Source organism: Glycine soja, chromosome 2 (assembly GCF_004193775.1).
Source record: "Glycine soja cultivar W05 chromosome 2, ASM419377v2, whole genome shotgun sequence".
In the NCBI taxonomy this organism is placed as follows: domain Eukaryota; kingdom Viridiplantae; phylum Streptophyta; class Magnoliopsida; order Fabales; family Fabaceae; genus Glycine; species Glycine soja.
In genome coordinates, this window is record NC_041003.1 from 4,993,743 (window position 1) to 5,011,361 (window position 17,619).

At 33.9% G+C, this 17,619-nt stretch overlaps 3 protein-coding genes across 6 annotated transcripts; 2 read left to right on the forward strand and 1 right to left on the reverse strand.

Moving 5' to 3' along the window:
- The first annotated feature begins 551 nt into the window (after positions 1-551).
- Positions 552-2,498, forward strand: LOC114382213 (GATA transcription factor 18-like). Its single transcript, XM_028341484.1, has 2 exons — positions 552-1,498; positions 1,825-2,498. Exons 1-2 carry the CDS (start codon positions 1,037-1,039, stop codon positions 2,119-2,121), a joined length of 759 nt encoding a protein of 252 aa, XP_028197285.1. The 5' UTR covers positions 552-1,036; the 3' UTR covers positions 2,122-2,498.
- A 2,262-nt stretch (positions 2,499-4,760) lies between these two features.
- LOC114382221 (7-methyl-GTP pyrophosphatase-like) lies at positions 4,761-8,741 on the reverse strand. Of its 3 annotated transcripts, none has more exons than XM_028341496.1 (9): positions 8,605-8,733; positions 8,193-8,264; positions 8,038-8,112; positions 7,010-7,093; positions 6,259-6,328; positions 6,074-6,165; positions 5,635-5,676; positions 5,385-5,465; positions 4,761-5,025 (listed from the first exon to the last, which is right to left on the reverse strand). In XM_028341496.1, exons 1-9 carry the CDS (start codon positions 8,629-8,631, stop codon positions 4,954-4,956), a joined length of 615 nt encoding a protein of 204 aa, XP_028197297.1. In that variant the 5' UTR covers positions 8,632-8,733; the 3' UTR covers positions 4,761-4,953. The 3 variants fall into 3 exon arrangements, 1 of the variants encoding a protein (XP_028197297.1); XR_003660214.1 differs by having other exon boundaries at positions 4,961-5,025; positions 5,385-5,523; positions 8,605-8,741; XR_003660217.1 differs by having other exon boundaries at positions 4,961-5,025; positions 5,385-5,523; positions 5,650-5,676; positions 8,605-8,739.
- Positions 8,742-10,968: 2,227 nt separating this feature from the next.
- On the forward strand, positions 10,969-17,546 carry LOC114382232 (pyridine nucleotide-disulfide oxidoreductase domain-containing protein 2-like). Of its 2 annotated transcripts, XM_028341515.1 has the most exons (15): positions 10,971-11,425; positions 12,380-12,559; positions 12,694-12,751; positions 13,353-13,403; positions 13,628-13,710; positions 14,256-14,343; positions 14,862-14,903; positions 15,000-15,074; positions 15,161-15,229; positions 15,711-15,826; positions 15,989-16,101; positions 16,376-16,455; positions 16,645-16,765; positions 16,965-17,031; positions 17,146-17,546. In XM_028341515.1, the coding sequence occupies exons 1-15, from the start codon at positions 11,016-11,018 to the stop codon at positions 17,276-17,278; spliced, it is 1,686 nt and encodes a 561-aa protein (XP_028197316.1). In that variant the 5' UTR covers positions 10,971-11,015; the 3' UTR covers positions 17,279-17,546. The 2 variants fall into 2 exon arrangements, with proteins under 2 accessions (XP_028197324.1, XP_028197316.1); XM_028341523.1 differs by lacking the exon at positions 17,146-17,546 and having other exon boundaries at positions 10,969-11,425; positions 16,645-16,854.
- Positions 17,547-17,619: the final 73 nt, after the last annotated feature.

Sequence of the window (17,619 nt, forward strand, 5' to 3'; positions counted from 1 at the left end):
TAAACTATTATTGCTTCCAAGGTATATTTTTTATTTTATAATAATTAAATTTTAATATTAACATTAAAATATATGATATGAGGTTATAGTTATAAATTTTATACCTCAGTTGATAACACATGTTAAAATTATAAAAAAATAATTATTGATTATTGCAAAATACTTTATCATTAAAAAAATTAAATATGATTAAGCTTCATAAAAAAAATCACATATGCAAAATACCTTAGAATTCTTCTAAAGAGCCACATGTTCTGATTATAATAAATATATTATTGGGAGGAGGGGGAAGACTAAGCTTCAAAAGCTAATTCCATAGCCGATCAAGAAATTAAAATTTGTCAGCATATCTTAGGAAATAAAACGGGGTATATGCTTAATTAGCAGCATTGGGATTAGAGCGGGTGTTTATGAAGGGAGCGTGAGAGAGAGTAGGGAAGTACTATTCCATTTTCCTTGGGGGATGGCAGTGATACGGATACAGACAGAGGTTTTTTTTATGGGTATCGGGTTTGAGACACTAATAAAGCCTCGTGATCGGAGAATACTGTTTCCCACTGTCACGTGCCCACTTTTGACTACCCAATGACCAAACCCATTGCACTCTTTCTCTTCCTATAAATTTGACATCATGCATCAGAAAATCTTATGCAGACTCACCAACAGTGCCACAGATACAAACTCAAAAACCCTTCCCTTTCCCTTTCCTTCCACTACTACCCTACCACCTCACTCTTTCCCACTCTACTGGCTCTGGGTCCCTCCAATTCATTTGTGCATACCTCCATTCGCAGTTAACGACAACGTGGACTGCAGCTGCTGACTGGTATTTCGCCATTTTCTTAGCTTATAAAGCTACCTGACAACACCCACTTCTCACTTCTCCCCCCCTCTCCCGTACCATTTTAACTCTTTCTTCCCATTTCAAACCTTCTATCATTGCATTTCCAATCTCTCTCTCTTTAAAATTTGACACAAAGGAGGAGGAGGAGGAGCAGCCGGTGAAAACAAGAGGAGATCGATCAAAATCGGGGAAATGATGCATCATTGTTGTGGAAGCTCACAGGGGCACGTGATGGGCACTTGCACATGCGGCATGTATCACAATCACAATAGCAGCGAAGCCAGCTCTTATGGGTCGATGCTGTTTTCTATGCCCAACAACAACGAATATTACCAAGAACACGACATCTATTCTTCCTTCACGCCCTCTCATTCCTCCGTCGACTGCACGCTCTCCCTCGGAACCCCCTCCACGCGTTTAACCCAAGACGAGGACGACAACAAACGACACCGTCACCAACGTCGTTCTGGTGTCACCAGTTTTTGCTGGGATCTGCTCCATTCCAATCACAACAACAACAACATCACGCAATCTCAAAGCAAGTCTAGCAGCAGAGGAAGCAACAACAACAACGACTCTCTCCTCGCTCGTCGTTGCGCTAACTGCGACACCACTTCCACTCCCCTCTGGAGGAACGGTCCTCGTGGCCCAAAGGTATATCACCATATTCAATCCAGTTATCTCTAATTCATGAGTAACTTTTGTAAAATGCTTCTAATTGCTAAACTTGGTGAAAATTTCATTAAAATCACACTATGTTCGTTATAAAATTAGTATTTAATAAAATAATTTTCAAAATTCTTTTTTTTATTAATAATGATGAAACATTGGTGAGCCGTTTATTTGATAATACTTATCAAGTAAGACAGCCATAAAAACTAAGGAAACGTTCATTGATCCCTGAAATACATACTTTTCATTTTTTATTATTTTATTGGATTTGTTTTGTAATGTTGTGTTGCCTTTGAATTGAAACGCAGTCACTATGCAACGCTTGCGGGATCAGATTCAAGAAGGAACAGAGAAGAGCGAGCGCCGCGGGGGCCACGTCAGCGTCAGCGGCGGTTCCCGGCGGCGCAATGGAATCGGCGCGCGTGTACGGCCACCACCACAACAATTCATGGTACGCACACTCTCAGAGCCAGAAGATGATGGGTAACGAGTTACGCTTCATGGATGATTCCGATGACAGAGACTCGGATAATAATGGCATTCCGTTCCTCTCTTGGAAACTCAACATTCCAGATCGAACGAGCCTGGTTGATGAACGATGGTGATATCCTTAATCCTTAATACGTTAACAATAACGAGAAAGGGAGAGAGAAGAAAAAAAAAATGACAAAAGTTGGAATCCAAGTAGCTATAAATTAATTACAACCTTGACGTTCAAGACCACGCAGGTGTACGTCGACGTTTTACGATGGTGATGTAGATGTTTTTGATAGCGATGGTTGCATCGCATTATGGTCTCGTCAATGTGATGTTTTTTTTTTATTATTTATATATTTTATTTGACCTTTTCCTTTTTGTTTGGTTCCTTTTTCTCCGTCTTGTGAAAGATGATGGATGGAGTGAGAACAGGATAATTCTATGTTCTTAGTTTGCTTTTTCTTTGGTCTTCCTTCTTTAACTTTCTCTTTCAGTTACTTGTTAATCCTACTACCTTTCTGTTCCTTCACTTTCCCTCTCTGTTATACTATATATTATTCTGTTCTGTATTCATGACCATGACCGTGACCGTGATATGCATTTGGTGCTAGGCTTTATGGTCCATTTTGTTGTGTTCTATCCCCTCCATTGCCTTCTCTTTTTTTAGATCTCTATAACGGGCATGGAAATTAATTGCTTAATTAACTCCTAAAATGAAAGAAATATAAATATGCACTAGTGACTTAAAAAAGAGAGATAAAATACTAAAGAGAGATGAGAAAAAAAGTTAAGTATTATAATAATGTAATACTAAAAAGAGAGATATAAAAAAGTACTAACAAAATACAACCGTTATACTTTTTTTATAATTATGTTGATATACAATATTCATCAATTTCTCAATGACTAATGTTCAAACTTAATCATATTCTATACATATAATTATATTTTTTTTCATCTAAAAAAATTAAATTAAAAATCAATCAAATTCAATCTCACTTGAATGAATGACTTATTTATATATTAAATAATAAAGTGATAATAGTCCTTCGCATTAAACATTAATATTTTTATTATACTACTCCACTACATCATTTCTTATATTTATTTGTCAAAAAAAATCATATATTATATTTAGGCATATGTATTTTATTTTTTAATTTCAAATATCGTTTGGATATACGTACACGAGTTATTTTCCTTATCCAATTAGTAACATTTTTCAACAGCCATTCATTGATAGGTTGATTTGGTACACATTGGGAAAGAGAGAGAGAGGTTGATGTTATTCTGACGGTTGGATATGTATGTTGGATCACTGTTCTCTCTGAACCGGACACCGTGCGGTTCAGAATAGTAAAACTGAAATGTCTTTTTATCGAATCCGTCGGGTTAGATCGAGTTGCACTGCCTGCCAACTAAGACTACTTTTTTCATCATCAAATCTACCATCATTAGAGGTACTATTTCCAATTGGTATGTGTGACTTGACTCATGAAAATTATCTATTCATATTAATCATCAACAAAATGATTAATTTGGTTCAGCATAAATGGTGAAGAAATAAAATGGAGAGAGAATAAATAAATTAATAGATGTGTTTATTTATTTAATAGAAGAAAATTAAGGAGAGAAGCCAAATAAAAAGGTGTAGGTCTCACCTCTTTATTTCTCTGCAAAATCCTTTAAAATAAAAATCTCTGGAAAATAATATGAAAATGAACAACCTTAAGCAAAGAGAGTTACATTTTATGGCAATTTTACGTAGAAAAAACAATCAATTATTAATCATGTTTTTTATATTCCAACTATATCTGTTACTGATTAGCTTTATAGCTACTTTTGTCAAGTTCAGTTAATGTTTCAACAGCTTTGAACTGATTTTAGAAATTTAGGATTCCAATTAGTTGGAAGTGCACAAGAAATTGATCATGCAAAACTTGAATTATACTTTTTTTCAAGAACACGGGGAACAAAGTTTAAGAATATTAAATAAAATCAGTAATTAAATGGCTTAGGTTGAATCCTGAAAATCCTGATTCCTGAATGACAAGGGATCAAGGTAGTTATCCCAAGTTGAATATATAATTATTTCTCTGAACTTATTTTTAATATGCTCAATTGTGTAGGTGCTGAACTTGGAAGCCATGAATAAATCTCGGCACTGGAAGATATATGGTTGGCTGTAGTGGATACACTGGTGAGGGTCTGCTTGAGGGATTTGATTGGTTGGTCCAAGATATAGCCTCTAGAATCTACATCTTGATTAATGATTGTTATGCCATTATTCATGAAATGGTTCAAACTTTAAAGAGCATTCTTAAACCTAATATGCTATCTTTGGATGACAGTATCCACTGCATCAATGAGATGATCCAGACGGGATTTTTCTTTTCTTTTTCTTTCAAGTTTATCAAATGATCCCAAGATCCTCGCCATGCTCACAAGGTAATTAACACTTATTATCATGAAACCCTAAGGGCCAAAATGAGCATTTCAAAGCCACAAATTTCTTGGTCTTTGTTATGTTATGTGACTGCAACAAGAATTTTTGTACTGAATTCTGAGAGAATCTTTGTAATTTCTTAACTGTACTGTTGTAGAAAGAAATGGCCACCCTACCCGGAACTGATATTCAACCTTGGACTGGAAAGTGCAATTCACAGCCTCAGAGGAATCACCACTTATGCGTCTGATTGGTGTGATAAATTTGTAATCCAAGAGTGGATTGCTGATACAATCAATCATGTTATGCAAGACTGGGAAATGAATCATTGAAGTTAAATAACAAACTTTTTCAGCTTGTGATAAAATATTCAGTGAAGTCTCGGGCATTCTTGTTTGCATTTTGCATTACATGAATCGGTCAAACCAAAAAAATTGAATTTAATGGCAGTAATTTTTGCGGTTAACCAGCACTTGGTATCTCTCAGAATTTAATTGTACTATCGTTGCAACGGCTATAGTGCTTCCAATAAGAGTTTCTCTGTAAGAGCTTTGGAAAGTCCCATCACTGTATCAGTCGATCCAACCTACCACAAGCATCACACAGCTTATTTTGTTAAGAAAAAGAAGAGGAATGAATCCACATTTACATCTGACTAATGACAAACATTTTAAATATTGGTCATCTAGGAAAATATAACATTGGCATAGATGTGTGAGCAATGAGTGAAGACTAAAGCTGCAAAGATTTTATTCCTGCATATATATATAAGAAAGTCCCAAAATAATGGCAACAAAAGATTACAAAGTTTCAATTATGAAGCCCAGGAAAAAAGGTATTGAAATTAGTGCTTATCATGATGCCCAACTGTTCCATAAGAATCTTGTTTTAATGTGCAGCATATGCTTCTTGAGAGTGTGTTTTTGGGAAAGCAAGATAACTTACTACTGCATCCACAAAGGGTAATGTCAATGGATGTTCCAGCATCAAACCTCCAGCAACGTTGAATGTAATCCCCTCGTCAATCTGAGAAGCTCCCATCAAATAAGAAAACTCATATAGTATTCAGGTTGACAAGAATTTCCTGAAAGAAAGTTTCAAAAGATCATATGTTTTGAGAAACTGGTAAAGTACCCTTTTCACCTTCATACTTAATTCAGTGCAAGGGTGAAAAGTGTACTTCTAAAAAGTTTACCAGACTATCAATGACCTCATCTGGAATTTCAAGGAAGTAAACCTGTCATAATAATCACAAATGTTAGCCAAGTTATCTGCGAAGAGAAACATTCAATTAATAAAAAGTAACAATGAAAACAATGCAGCCTGGATGGTAACTAAAAAGACTTGAGCCTGATGGGGAAGGATTAAGGGTTAATTAATCTAAGATGGTAACACTTCGTATGAAGAAGGAAATTTATTTCCCTGCTAGTGAACTTTCTTATACTGAGCAACAAACCAATAATCTCAAAAGAGCATTTCCCACATCTAATCATAAGTCACAAGGTAATTCTTTAAATCTAGGAACCAATGAATTTTTTTATGCACCCAAAGACCCAAATAGAATAAAATAATTTGATTTTTTATTGTCACAGAAGAAAATAGATAACACAAGCTCAAGCAGAAGCAACTCGTACCTCTGCACTGTCCCAGCCCCCACATCGTTTTCCAGTTGCAAGGTTAGTTACTACAATAGATCCTACCACTGCTGCATGACTACCAGAATATCCTGCAAATATTCAAATTTGTGGATGTGGCTTTTATATCTACCAAGTACCAATAACCACAATAAAAGAAGGGAACTGAAATCCATTATGCAAACCTTTGATGAATTCATGTGCTTCTTTTTCACTAGTTGGTTTTTCCCTTATTACTCCTCGATACACCACAACCTGCAAAACATTTGCAACACATACAGTTTTACAAAAGTCTTAAGACTTTTAGCAAAAATAAAATCAGTATAAGGTGACTGACTATATAGGAATCAGATTGTAACTTGAAGTTTAAGCAAGAACATATAGAATGTGAGACACATAAAATATGGTGACCCCAGACACAAAAAGGTGCAAATAAAAAAGCAGTCTCTAAGACAAATCTTTAGCTTGACTTATAAAATGGAATTTGCATGTGTAGGTTTATACACATTAAAGCACAAGTGCACAACTGAGTGTGATTTATTTTCTGGAGGCTAATCTGCTTTAATTTGTGTATCTTCTCTAAATAACTAGTCTGTTTCATATATGAAAGTGAAGTGAAGCCCCTGGCTTGGGAACATATTCTATTATGCTTCTGCTATGTTGAATTCCCTTTCCTTTCTTTCCACTAACATATTCTTGTATAAAAATGAAATTGATTTATATGATTGCAGATAGCAACTAGAATGTGAGCTGGGATGGGCAACTGTATCAATAAGGTTATGTTTGTAACCAGAACAGAGATAGAGTAGTGCAGATATTATCTGCAAAAGAATGCCTTTCTGCTTTATGCATATGCAGATAAGATAGCTGTAATTTCTTATCATTGATACATAGTTGAAACAAACAACAGTGAGAGACAGAAAGAATATGGCATACCGTGTCTGCAGTAATTAACAGTGTTGTAGAAGCATCTTCCTCCAATGGACCCCCAACAGGGAGCCTTTGCACAATAGCATCAGCCTAATAAGAATATCAAGGTTAGAGCACTAAATGTACCTTGAAATAATCAATAGATGAGGAGGATTTCAAATTGCTCGTTGGTACAACCTCTCAACTTTATGATATGTTTTTCTACTATTTTATTTATTTAGCTTTTAGAGAAATTTCTGGAAAGGCCCGTGACAACCTGAAATCATTCTGCATATTCAATCACAACAATCTGATGCAGAGACCTTAAATAAGTTTTGTATTCTTCAGAAATAAATATTGTTACAAATCAAGCAAAAGAGTAAAGACACGATCTTGTGTTAACTGCCTCTCATGCTCAACGGTGAGCTTGTTTAAGGATATATTAAAATTCAGAACGAACTTGTGACAGAAGAAGTTTAGGAAGATAGAAACTGCAGTGTAACATGAAATGAGCTAAAATAGATTTTCCACCCACTAAGAAGAGACTATTAGAGAAAATCAAAATCATTTCATCCCACCCCATCTCCACTCCTCACCCTACTTTTCAACTTCTCATTTTTTCATCTCAAATAAGCAAACCCTGAGTGTTTACACAAAATACCAGCATTCTTAAATCTTTTAGTATCATGGAGATAATGCACAATGAATTACCGTGCATAGGATACCTATAACTGTCAAATGCAAAACATTTACTATAGAGATAAAGACTCCAATGAAGACTAATTTATCAATAAAAGAAACCAGTTTAATTGTTTTTAAAAGGAAAAGGGACAACACAACAGTACCCCAAGGATTTCACAAAGTCAAATAAGAACTCTGAGAAGATTGATGGAGTCAATCATGTCAAGAACAACCAACACAAATCATAACTATTCTTGGGGTGTAATTCTTAATTTCTTAACCAGTTATCCCACAGCATCCCAAGAGGAAGTGATTGTAAGATTTGTATCCACATAATTAAAATAAATAATAATAGGAAACCGAGGAATCCATACCTTTGCCTCAGCTAATGCCATTACCAAATCTTCTGGCTTTTCTCTCCTAATACCTTTCTCATCAATGTCTGCAGTCTAAATTACAGGCCAAGCCAAGCTCTTTCAAAATTATGGTAACAAAACAGAAGCAATTGCATTATAACACTAACGCATACCATTATTGCGAACTCATATCCCATCTCAGCAAGAATCTCTCTACGAGCCTTCGAAGAAGAGCCCAGAATTATCTATTGAAAGATAACAAACTCAGAGATTGCATTAATTGCTTTATCTTTTTCAGTTACTAAAAAAAAAAAAAAAAAAAAAGACAAGGCAAAACAAAACAAAACAGGGTAGTCGTCGATTACATGGAAGGACATTGCAATGTGAAATTATTATAAGAATGTAATAAAGCATCCATTAAGGAGTTGCAAGATATGAAAATAGAGTTCATACAGTTTATTCGGTTATTTATTTATGAATAATAACAACAATTATAAGGTATGGCTGAAGTGAAATAAATTCTACACCGTTTATGGGTAGGTAGATACATGATTTGAAATGTATTAAAGAGAAAATGCCCCAAACCTTGAAGGGTGGATTTTTTGTAGCCATTTCCGCGAACGCGTGATTTTCAAGCTCTTATGAGTTATGCAGCTGCAGAAGAGTCCAGAGCTGCTTCCGAAAGAATAGGAGGCTACAAGAACTGAAGATAAATAAACTTACTTTGACCGTCCGATTGCTTCACATCATGGATTAGATTTGAATGGATTTCAGGGGAAAAAAATCTTTTGGCTAAAATATGATCTGGTACACTAAAATTTTCAAGTTTTACAAATATTTTATAACATTTAATGTTGATAAAAGAAACTGAAATATTAATTTATGAAATAATGAAAAATAAAAGTTATAATCTTCTCACTGAAAAATGTTCACCCAATATCCATCTGTCATGTTAACCACTTTTAAGGCATAGTTAACTACTATAGAATATTTCAACATTATGACATATTAATCACTTATGACGAGGCATATTTAATTATTAATATCATAAGTATAGATTGATAACTGTATGTACAAATTCATTTACTTTTAACTAGTTGTGACAGTACTAATTATTCTCTTCACTCTTGAATATACACAATAAAATATCTTATTTTTTATTTTAAATGTAAATAAATCTTAACTAATTTTATTTTATTTAATGAGATTATACCTTTTTATTTAACAGTAACAAGATTTTTCTTATGTTTATGTTTGATATCAAATTTTAATAAATGATAGTCTAAGAAAAGTTTTTTTATATATATTTGAAATTGACACAATTTAATGGTTAATTAATTCCTTAGTGAGATCAGTTTTTTCTTCTTATATACCAAAAAAGTACTTGTGAGACATAATTGATAATTAATGTCACAAGTAAAAATTGATATTCATTTATTTTTAATGACTTATGAGACAAACATAAATAATGTTATTTTAATAACACAACCGGATTCATTTATTCTTAATCTCTAACCATGTTTACAGATGGCACTACAACAAACGCGTTTATAGCATCTGAAGCCCAGTGTCAAGCTTACACCAATACTAATAGTGTTGGCCTAGCTGACACAATTCAATGCCACTATTTTTATACCAATGCAAAATTAAGTTTAGCATCAACTAAAAAGAAACATTCAAATATTTTTTATGGGTTAAACGGATGAATTTATCGGATTCAACTTATTTTATCATTCCTACTAAACACACATTTGTAATGCAAAAATGTTTTGTCAAACATGAAAATTAAATTACATTTATATATAGTTTTTGTCTATATACAAAACAAACCATGCCAAACATGCAATTAAAGTATTCAACACTTAACCCAACATGTTGTTAGTTAGAGGGTGCGTTGTGAGTTGACAATCTCAAATGCGAAAAATCTCGTCAAACAAAAAGGAAACATAGAAGCTACCATGATAATGTATGTCTAGGTATAGGAATCCAAGGAACAATTCACATGAGATAAACATAATATGATATTGTTTATATTGAGTTCACTTATTAAAAAAAGACGAGCAAAAGAATGTGAATTACTCAAGAAGAGTAATCAGAAGATGGAAAAGATGGATAAAAATGATCAATGATTTGAATTTAAAACAAAAATGAGTTAAATTAAAAATAAAAAAAAAGTGTTTTAGAATTATACATTATACTACTAGATAAAAAAAAGTGTTGTTATGTTGTATAAAATAAAATAAATACTATAATAGAATCCATAAAAATAAAACTAATTTTAACAGGTTTCTTTATTAAATTTACTTAGAGCAAAATATACTTATAACACAGTTTATTTTTTTACTAAATTGTACATTTTATCACTCCATTATTATTATTTTGTAAATTTCATTATTTAAGTTTTTTAATATTTGCTCAATCAAATTTTTTTAATATTTACGTATTTTATATAACAAAATGACGTCATTTTATAAAAAAATATTTTTTTACTTTTTTCTTGTTAACAAGTCAGCATTGATAAAATAAAAAAATGAAAAATTTAAATGAAAAATTTTACAAAATAATAAAAGTTGAATGATAAAATGTATAATTTATTATTTTATGACTAATTAAGTTTTTAATTTTTTTAATTATACACCATATCACTCTTTTTATTTATTCTTATACTACCCCTTTACTTTTGTTTCACTTTTAATGGCAGTGGAATAATTTTATTTCACTTTTAACACTTTTAAAAATTAAATTTTACTTTTTCATTTTTTAGAGATGAATTTGTTAACCTTACATATTTTGGTTGACAAAAATAATTATTTACTGTATATTTTATTAACTCCTTTAAGAGTGAATTAATGTAATTTGCTAATTAGTCTCAAACATTACTCTGTTAAAAAAGCATAATCCATGAACCCAGTCCTGCAGCACTGAACAATAATATTAAAAGCATTGCACCATCATTATTAACACCAAAGACACCACAAACTCCACAAATTAACAAAATGTGGCGAAGAAGCTTCAGTAGCAGCACCGCCGCTCTGAAGGGCAAGAAATGGGACGCGCTGGTAATCGGCGGCGGCCACAACGGCCTGACGGCGGCGGCATACCTCGCGCGCGGAGGCCTCTCGGTGGCGATACTGGAGCGGCGCCACGTGATCGGCGGCGCCGCCGTGACGGAGGAGCTGGTTCCGGGGTTCAAGTTTTCGAGGTGCAGCTACCTCCAGAGCCTGCTGAGACCGTCGGTCATAAAGGAGCTGGAGTTGGGGAAGCACGGCTTGAAGCTTCTGAAAAGCAATCCGTCGTCGTTTACGCCCTGCCTCGACGGACGCTACCTTCTCTTAGGTCCCGATAAGGATCTCAATCACTCTGAGATCTCCAAATTCTCACTCAAAGATGCTCAGGCTTATCCAAGGTCTCTCAGTGTTTTCTTGCGGCAATCTAATGTGTCTTTGGATTGAAGTTCGATGATAAGACGAAAGCTAAAAATATGATTTTAGTGCATGTACTTTCCGTAAAAATTCATATTAATTTCGGTACTTTAACTTTGATCGATTTGGTCTCTCAACTTTAGAATAACGGTAGTTTTCGTCCCTCATCAGAGACATTGTCCATGGTCAGGAGGGACGAAAATTGCTGTTTATCATAAAACTAATCAAAGTTGAAGTTTGGGGACTAAAACCAAGTCTCAACAAAAATATAGAAACTAAAAACATATTTTATCCTTGAATGAATAACACCGGTGCTTGCTTTTGTGAAAAAAGATGGAAAATAAGAGTTGGAAAAAAGTTGGATGCATTTTTTTTAGGTATTTTTGTTACTGTTCTTCAATCAAAATTATAGTTTGACTTTGAGGTAGGCAATGTAAGCATAAGTTATCAAGGTGAAACTTCAATTATGATTTTGAAACAACACCAAATATCAATTAGAATTTAAGTTTGACTTTTGTAATCCAAGTCAACATAGGTTATCGATTTGAAATTTCAATTGTGAATTTAAAATAGCACCAAAAGCATGTAAGAAATTGTATCTAATTTAGTCCATAAGATTTAGGGTTGTTATGCCTGATATAGAGTAGAATAGTGCCGTTGAGTAGAAATCACGCTTTAAATGGTCCAAAAGCTTTGAATAGATAATTAGAAAAGTTTAAAATGTTCTGTGTATAGTAAAAAGTAAATTTACTTAAGCAAATTGCTTAAATATGTGTTGGTATTCTTTGTTCAATTTGTTCATTGACCTCTTCAAAGATGTGTATTTGACCACCTTATGTTCAATGTACATGATTTGACAAGATTATTGTCTGTCCTTTCACCTCTCTTTTCATTTCATTTTCTTCTTACTTTTTTTTTTTTTTTTTTTTATCTTTCAGATATCAGACTCAGCTTGAGAGTTTCTGTAAGTTCATGGATCTAGTGCTGGATTCGCCGCCACCTGAATCTGTGCACCATAAATCGTCTATTAATGAAAAATTGAAGAATAAATTACAGAATTCTGTATTTTGGGCAAGTTGTCTGCGACAGGTGTCTTCCTTGGGGCAAAAGGATATGGTGTAAGTGTGTTTGTTTATACAATAGGATTTTGTTTTTATGAGCAATGAATTGGCGTTCCTTTGAATAGCAAAGCAGTAAGGAGTGCATGATAGCAACTACTTTGAAATTGTGAAACTGTTTATTTATTTGGCAGGGACTTTATGGACCTTCTGTTGTCCCCAGCTTCTAAGGTTTTGAACAACTGGTTTGAGGTAATCTTATGGTTTTAAATTTTAATTGCTTTTCATTTAGTTCTTCAACTTCAAAGTTCAAACTCTCTGACTGTATCTCATAAAACTGAACACATCTTAATGCTCTGATGTTGTAGCTTTTGTTTGCGTTCATATCTCATGTCTCAGAAGTTTTCTGAACTTCCTTTTATTATTTATTTATTTTTTATATATTCTATCTCATAGCAATTCTTTCTCAATTTACTAATATGATGACATCTATTTCCTTGTTTCACTGTGTTAAGATCCCATGTCAACTCAATATGAGCAAAGTACCCCTTATAATGACTTGGGAAATTCTTTGTCCTATAGTATGGTATTAGAGTCTATCTTAGTTCTAATGTTTAACCACTTGTAAATGTCCAATCTGGCAAACTTCATACTCTAGATGTCTACTCTTGAGTGTGAAGAGGGTTGACTTGGGCAAGGGCAACCTCTCTGTATGAGATAGATTTTAAGGTTGAGTTAAGCCCAATTAGCTCTCAATTCTAATACATTGTTTAATAAGTCTTATAAATAAGTTTTTAATTTCTACATATTCTCTCTTAATGGGGTAATATTTTGTCTGACATTATTTGTGCAGGCAGATGTTCTGAAGGCAACCCTTGCAACTGATGCTGTGATAGGCAGTACAGTAAGACAGTTATCTTAACTGCACCATTATATTTTAACCCAAAAAAATGCACCATAATAGAAAACATTTTCAAGATATATACATGAAGTTCTTAATCCTTCTTTAAGATACAGAGACTAACAATTACAGTACAACCATTTTACTCAGTTTTATCTGATAAAAAATAGCATAGTCAATGTTTCGTCTTTTACAGCATATATAGTATTTCTAAATCCTTAATGCAGGCCAGTGTCCACACCCCAGGAAGTGGCTATGTGCTGCTACATCATGTGATGGGAGAAACTGACGGGGAACGTGGAATTTGGTCGTATGTATTTCTCTTGGTAGCTTGATATCTTTTTAGTGCATAATCAGAATAAATTCTCTATGTCAAAAATATTTTTCTTTTGCTAGACAGCTAGAGTGATTTGAAATTAAGTTTACTTCTACTGTTTGGTTCATATCACCCAAATGACAACCATGACTAAACAAAAGGGCACTGTAGATTTTTTTGACAATTTTATTCTAGAAAGGCATTGTTTGTCTGTTTCTTAAAAACTTTTGCACTGTATTTGAGAACTGTTGTATTTTATATTGCAAATATTTTAATAGGTGTCCTTGACTCTCACTCATAACTAGTTGTTGAAACTTGAAAATATAGGTTTTAGGTTTAGAGGGAGGAAAAGGAAATGGTAGAGACAAAATACCATGGAATTCTTGAGTAGATAAATTTGTTAAAAGAAAGATGTCACTGCCAATTTTATCTCAATAATATTCTGAAGTTACATTTCTGAATAATTACTTAATTATATTGTTATAGTTTTGTACTGTTCATACAAAGAGTGTGAATATCATGCTATTTATTCCATGTAGATATGTTGAAGGTGGAATGGGCTCAATATCCAAGGCTATTGGTAATGCTGCTATTGAAGCTGGAGCACATGTTGTAACCAATGCTGAGGTATCTTATCAAGAATCTCTATTAACTTTCAAATTACTTCCTCCATAGTCAGCAGCGCATCAATTGTCACATTCTAAGCAGATTCTGATAGGCTTGTGTCCTCCTTTTTTGTGATCAAAATCTTTCTAATGAAGGCAAGCTTGGAATTAATTCAAACATTTTTTACATCCTAAGGCATGATTGCTGGTGTGCACTGGTCTTAATCATGTAGTTTTCAACATTAACTCCAATGAAGTTTTCAAAGTTCAAATTCCTTAATGGAAGCCAGTGCATTCTTTGTCTCTATTTGTTTTAATCTTCATGCTGATTTTTGAAAGGACCTTATTCACTAAAATTTCTGCTGATCCAAATGGAAAATCAACTTGTGTTATCATAAAAAATATTTTTCGTTTCATTGAGAAAAAAAGGGATAGGAGAATAAATGTTTTTATTTCTAACCTCCGCATCCCTCCCTTTTTCTTTCTTTTTATTCCATCTAGGCTCTATCTAATCAGATGTGATATTCTGTATTCTTATAGGTGTCTCGGTTGTTGATTGAAAACTCTAGCACTGTCTGTGGGGTTAGTGTTGTTCGTGACTCGTGAATTTGCTCAATCAAGTGGATTTATAAAGGTGGATCTTAGCAATTAAATTTTGTAGATATGACTTACATATAGGTGGCTTTGGCTGATGGTACTGAAGTGCATTCTTCAATTGTTTTGTCTAATGCAACTCCATATAAAACTTTCATGGTAAAATTCTAAAATTGGCTGCAAATTCTAACTTCTTTGGCACCTACACTTGATATTAATTTATAGCATCTGCTTATATGAACCAGGAATTAGTGTCCAACGATGTCCTTCCTGATGATTTTGTTCGTGCCATTAAGCACACTGACTACAGTTCTGTAAGTTAATTACTTTCTCAGTTTTTTTTTTTTAAATACCCTCAATCTCTACTGTGTTATACTGAACTAGAATAATAGGTAAGATTGAAATCTTATGTAGATAGTATTTAATTGCTAATGAAGAATGCCTGGAATTCGTGAATGGGAAAAATCACACATTTCCTGGAGAAAAGTCAGATGACAAACTGGGGGGGGATTATGACCGAAAAATAAAGAAAACAAAGCTGGGATAGTTATAAAAATGAACCTGTGAGAAAATTTTCTCCCTCTTGTTAAATATGATTACATTCTATGCTGTTGACATTTGATAGACTGCAACGGTTAAGTAGACCTGGCACGGACGGATTTTGAATTGGTGTTATAGGGGTTTTCTTTTCTTGATCCAGAAATTTTTGGAACAAAGGACAGAATTTGGGGAAGTCTCCGTAAATTTTCTTCATTAATTGCCATTCTTTTATTTGGTAAATATCTACTGAAACAGGCTACTACAAAAATAAATGTAGCAGTTGATAAATTGCCCGAATTTCATTGTTGCAAGTTAGAACACCCTCATGCTGGCCCACAGCATGTCGCCACAATTCATATAGGTTCAGAAAGGTATGTTAAATTTGAATCTTATTTCATCTTTTGTGGATTTATGTCATGTCTAATCGATATCTATATTTGCTTTAATATTATTCAATATGGACTGTTGCAACTTGCAACTTATTTTTTCTTGGAACATGACAGTTTTCTTTGCCCCTGTTTATTTCCATTTAGCATGGAGGAGATTCACTCTGCATGTCAAGATGCAGTAAATGGAGTACCGTCGAGAAGACCGGTTATTGAGATGTCAATTCCCTCCATACTGGACAAAACTATTTCTCCACCTGGTACTTGAAACTTCGTTTAGGAATGTCCTCATATGTTGTTCAGTCACTGGAGCTAGTTTCATTACTTTGCTTTTAATGCATTTGCCACATTTATGATGATGATTATTTCTTGGCATTGTTGAAGTGACTTTGTTTTCCCTTTAGCTTTCCTTTGAATTTCTGACTATTGGACCAGAATTGGAACATTGGAGTTCTGTTTCAGCACTCATCTTAATTTATCTGTATTTGATGCCTTCGTATAACCTCTAGTTTATGAAATGTGCTTTCTTCACAGGTAAGCATGTGATCAACCTGTTTGTGCAGTATACACCCTACAAACCATTGGATGGTGACTGGCAAGATCATGACTACAGAGTTAGTTTGTTTTGGTTGTTCTAGTTGCATTTTTTCTTATGTTCTGTTATGCATTGCAGTGGTTGGATTTGTTTTGTTCCACCATGGTCATGCACTTGTGTGTGCTGGCAGCCACTTAATGCTAAAATTACTCGTTGATTATTTTATATTGAAGGTGCTTCATTATATCTTATCTATCCTCCTATTCAGGAATCGTTTGCACAAAAATGTTTCACATTGATTGATGAATATGCTCCTGGCTTCAGCACATCAGTCATTGGTTATGATATGCTGACTCCACCAGATCTTGAAAGGGAAATCGGTTTGACGGGTAACTTTGCCATATTCACCCAAACAAAAACATGTGCAGTTGATATCTTTTTAAATCAAGTGCAAGTAAAATAGCTTTTTCTAAGAGTGGTACCTTAGAGAAATCATAAATGAAACCAAACTTCCCAATCACTCAATGTTCTACTAGAAAGCACATTTACATTGTGACCATTAACATTTTGAACTGTTCTTTTGGGCAGGAGGGAATATATTCCATGGTGCTATGGGGTTGGATTCCCTTTTCCTCATGCGACCTGCAAAGGGATGGTAAGCTAAATTGAACTGGCTTGAAATATAATCTTGGTTTATTTTTTGACATATAACTGATCATAACCATGCTGTTCCCGTTACTGATAATTACGTGAATGTTTTGGAACGTAGGTCAAACTACAAGACTCCGCTTAAAGGGTTATACTTATGCGGAAGTGGGGCACATCCTGGTGGTGGTGTTATGGGAGCACCTGGACGTAATGCTGCTCGTTTAGTTCTTCAAGAGGTTGGAGAAAGAACTTAAGTGGTGATATACTGAGTTATGATTCTCGCCCAAATTATTACTGCTTGCAAACTGGCTTGGAAAGATGGCTCTTTCATTGGAATTTTATGCAGTAACTAATGTAAATTTGCAATGCGTAAGATAGAAGAATGAAGAATCGTGACAATGATTCATCAAATTGGATGAGCTTCATAACAAAGATACAGAAGCTGTAATGTGGATTTCAGAAAACTAGAACTTGTAATCCTTTTTTATAATTTAACAGCTGTTCAATGCATTGATTCCAGTACTTACTGGTCGACACAGGACATCCACGGTTGATCATGAATTATAATGTGTAGTGTAGGAAAGTATTTATACGA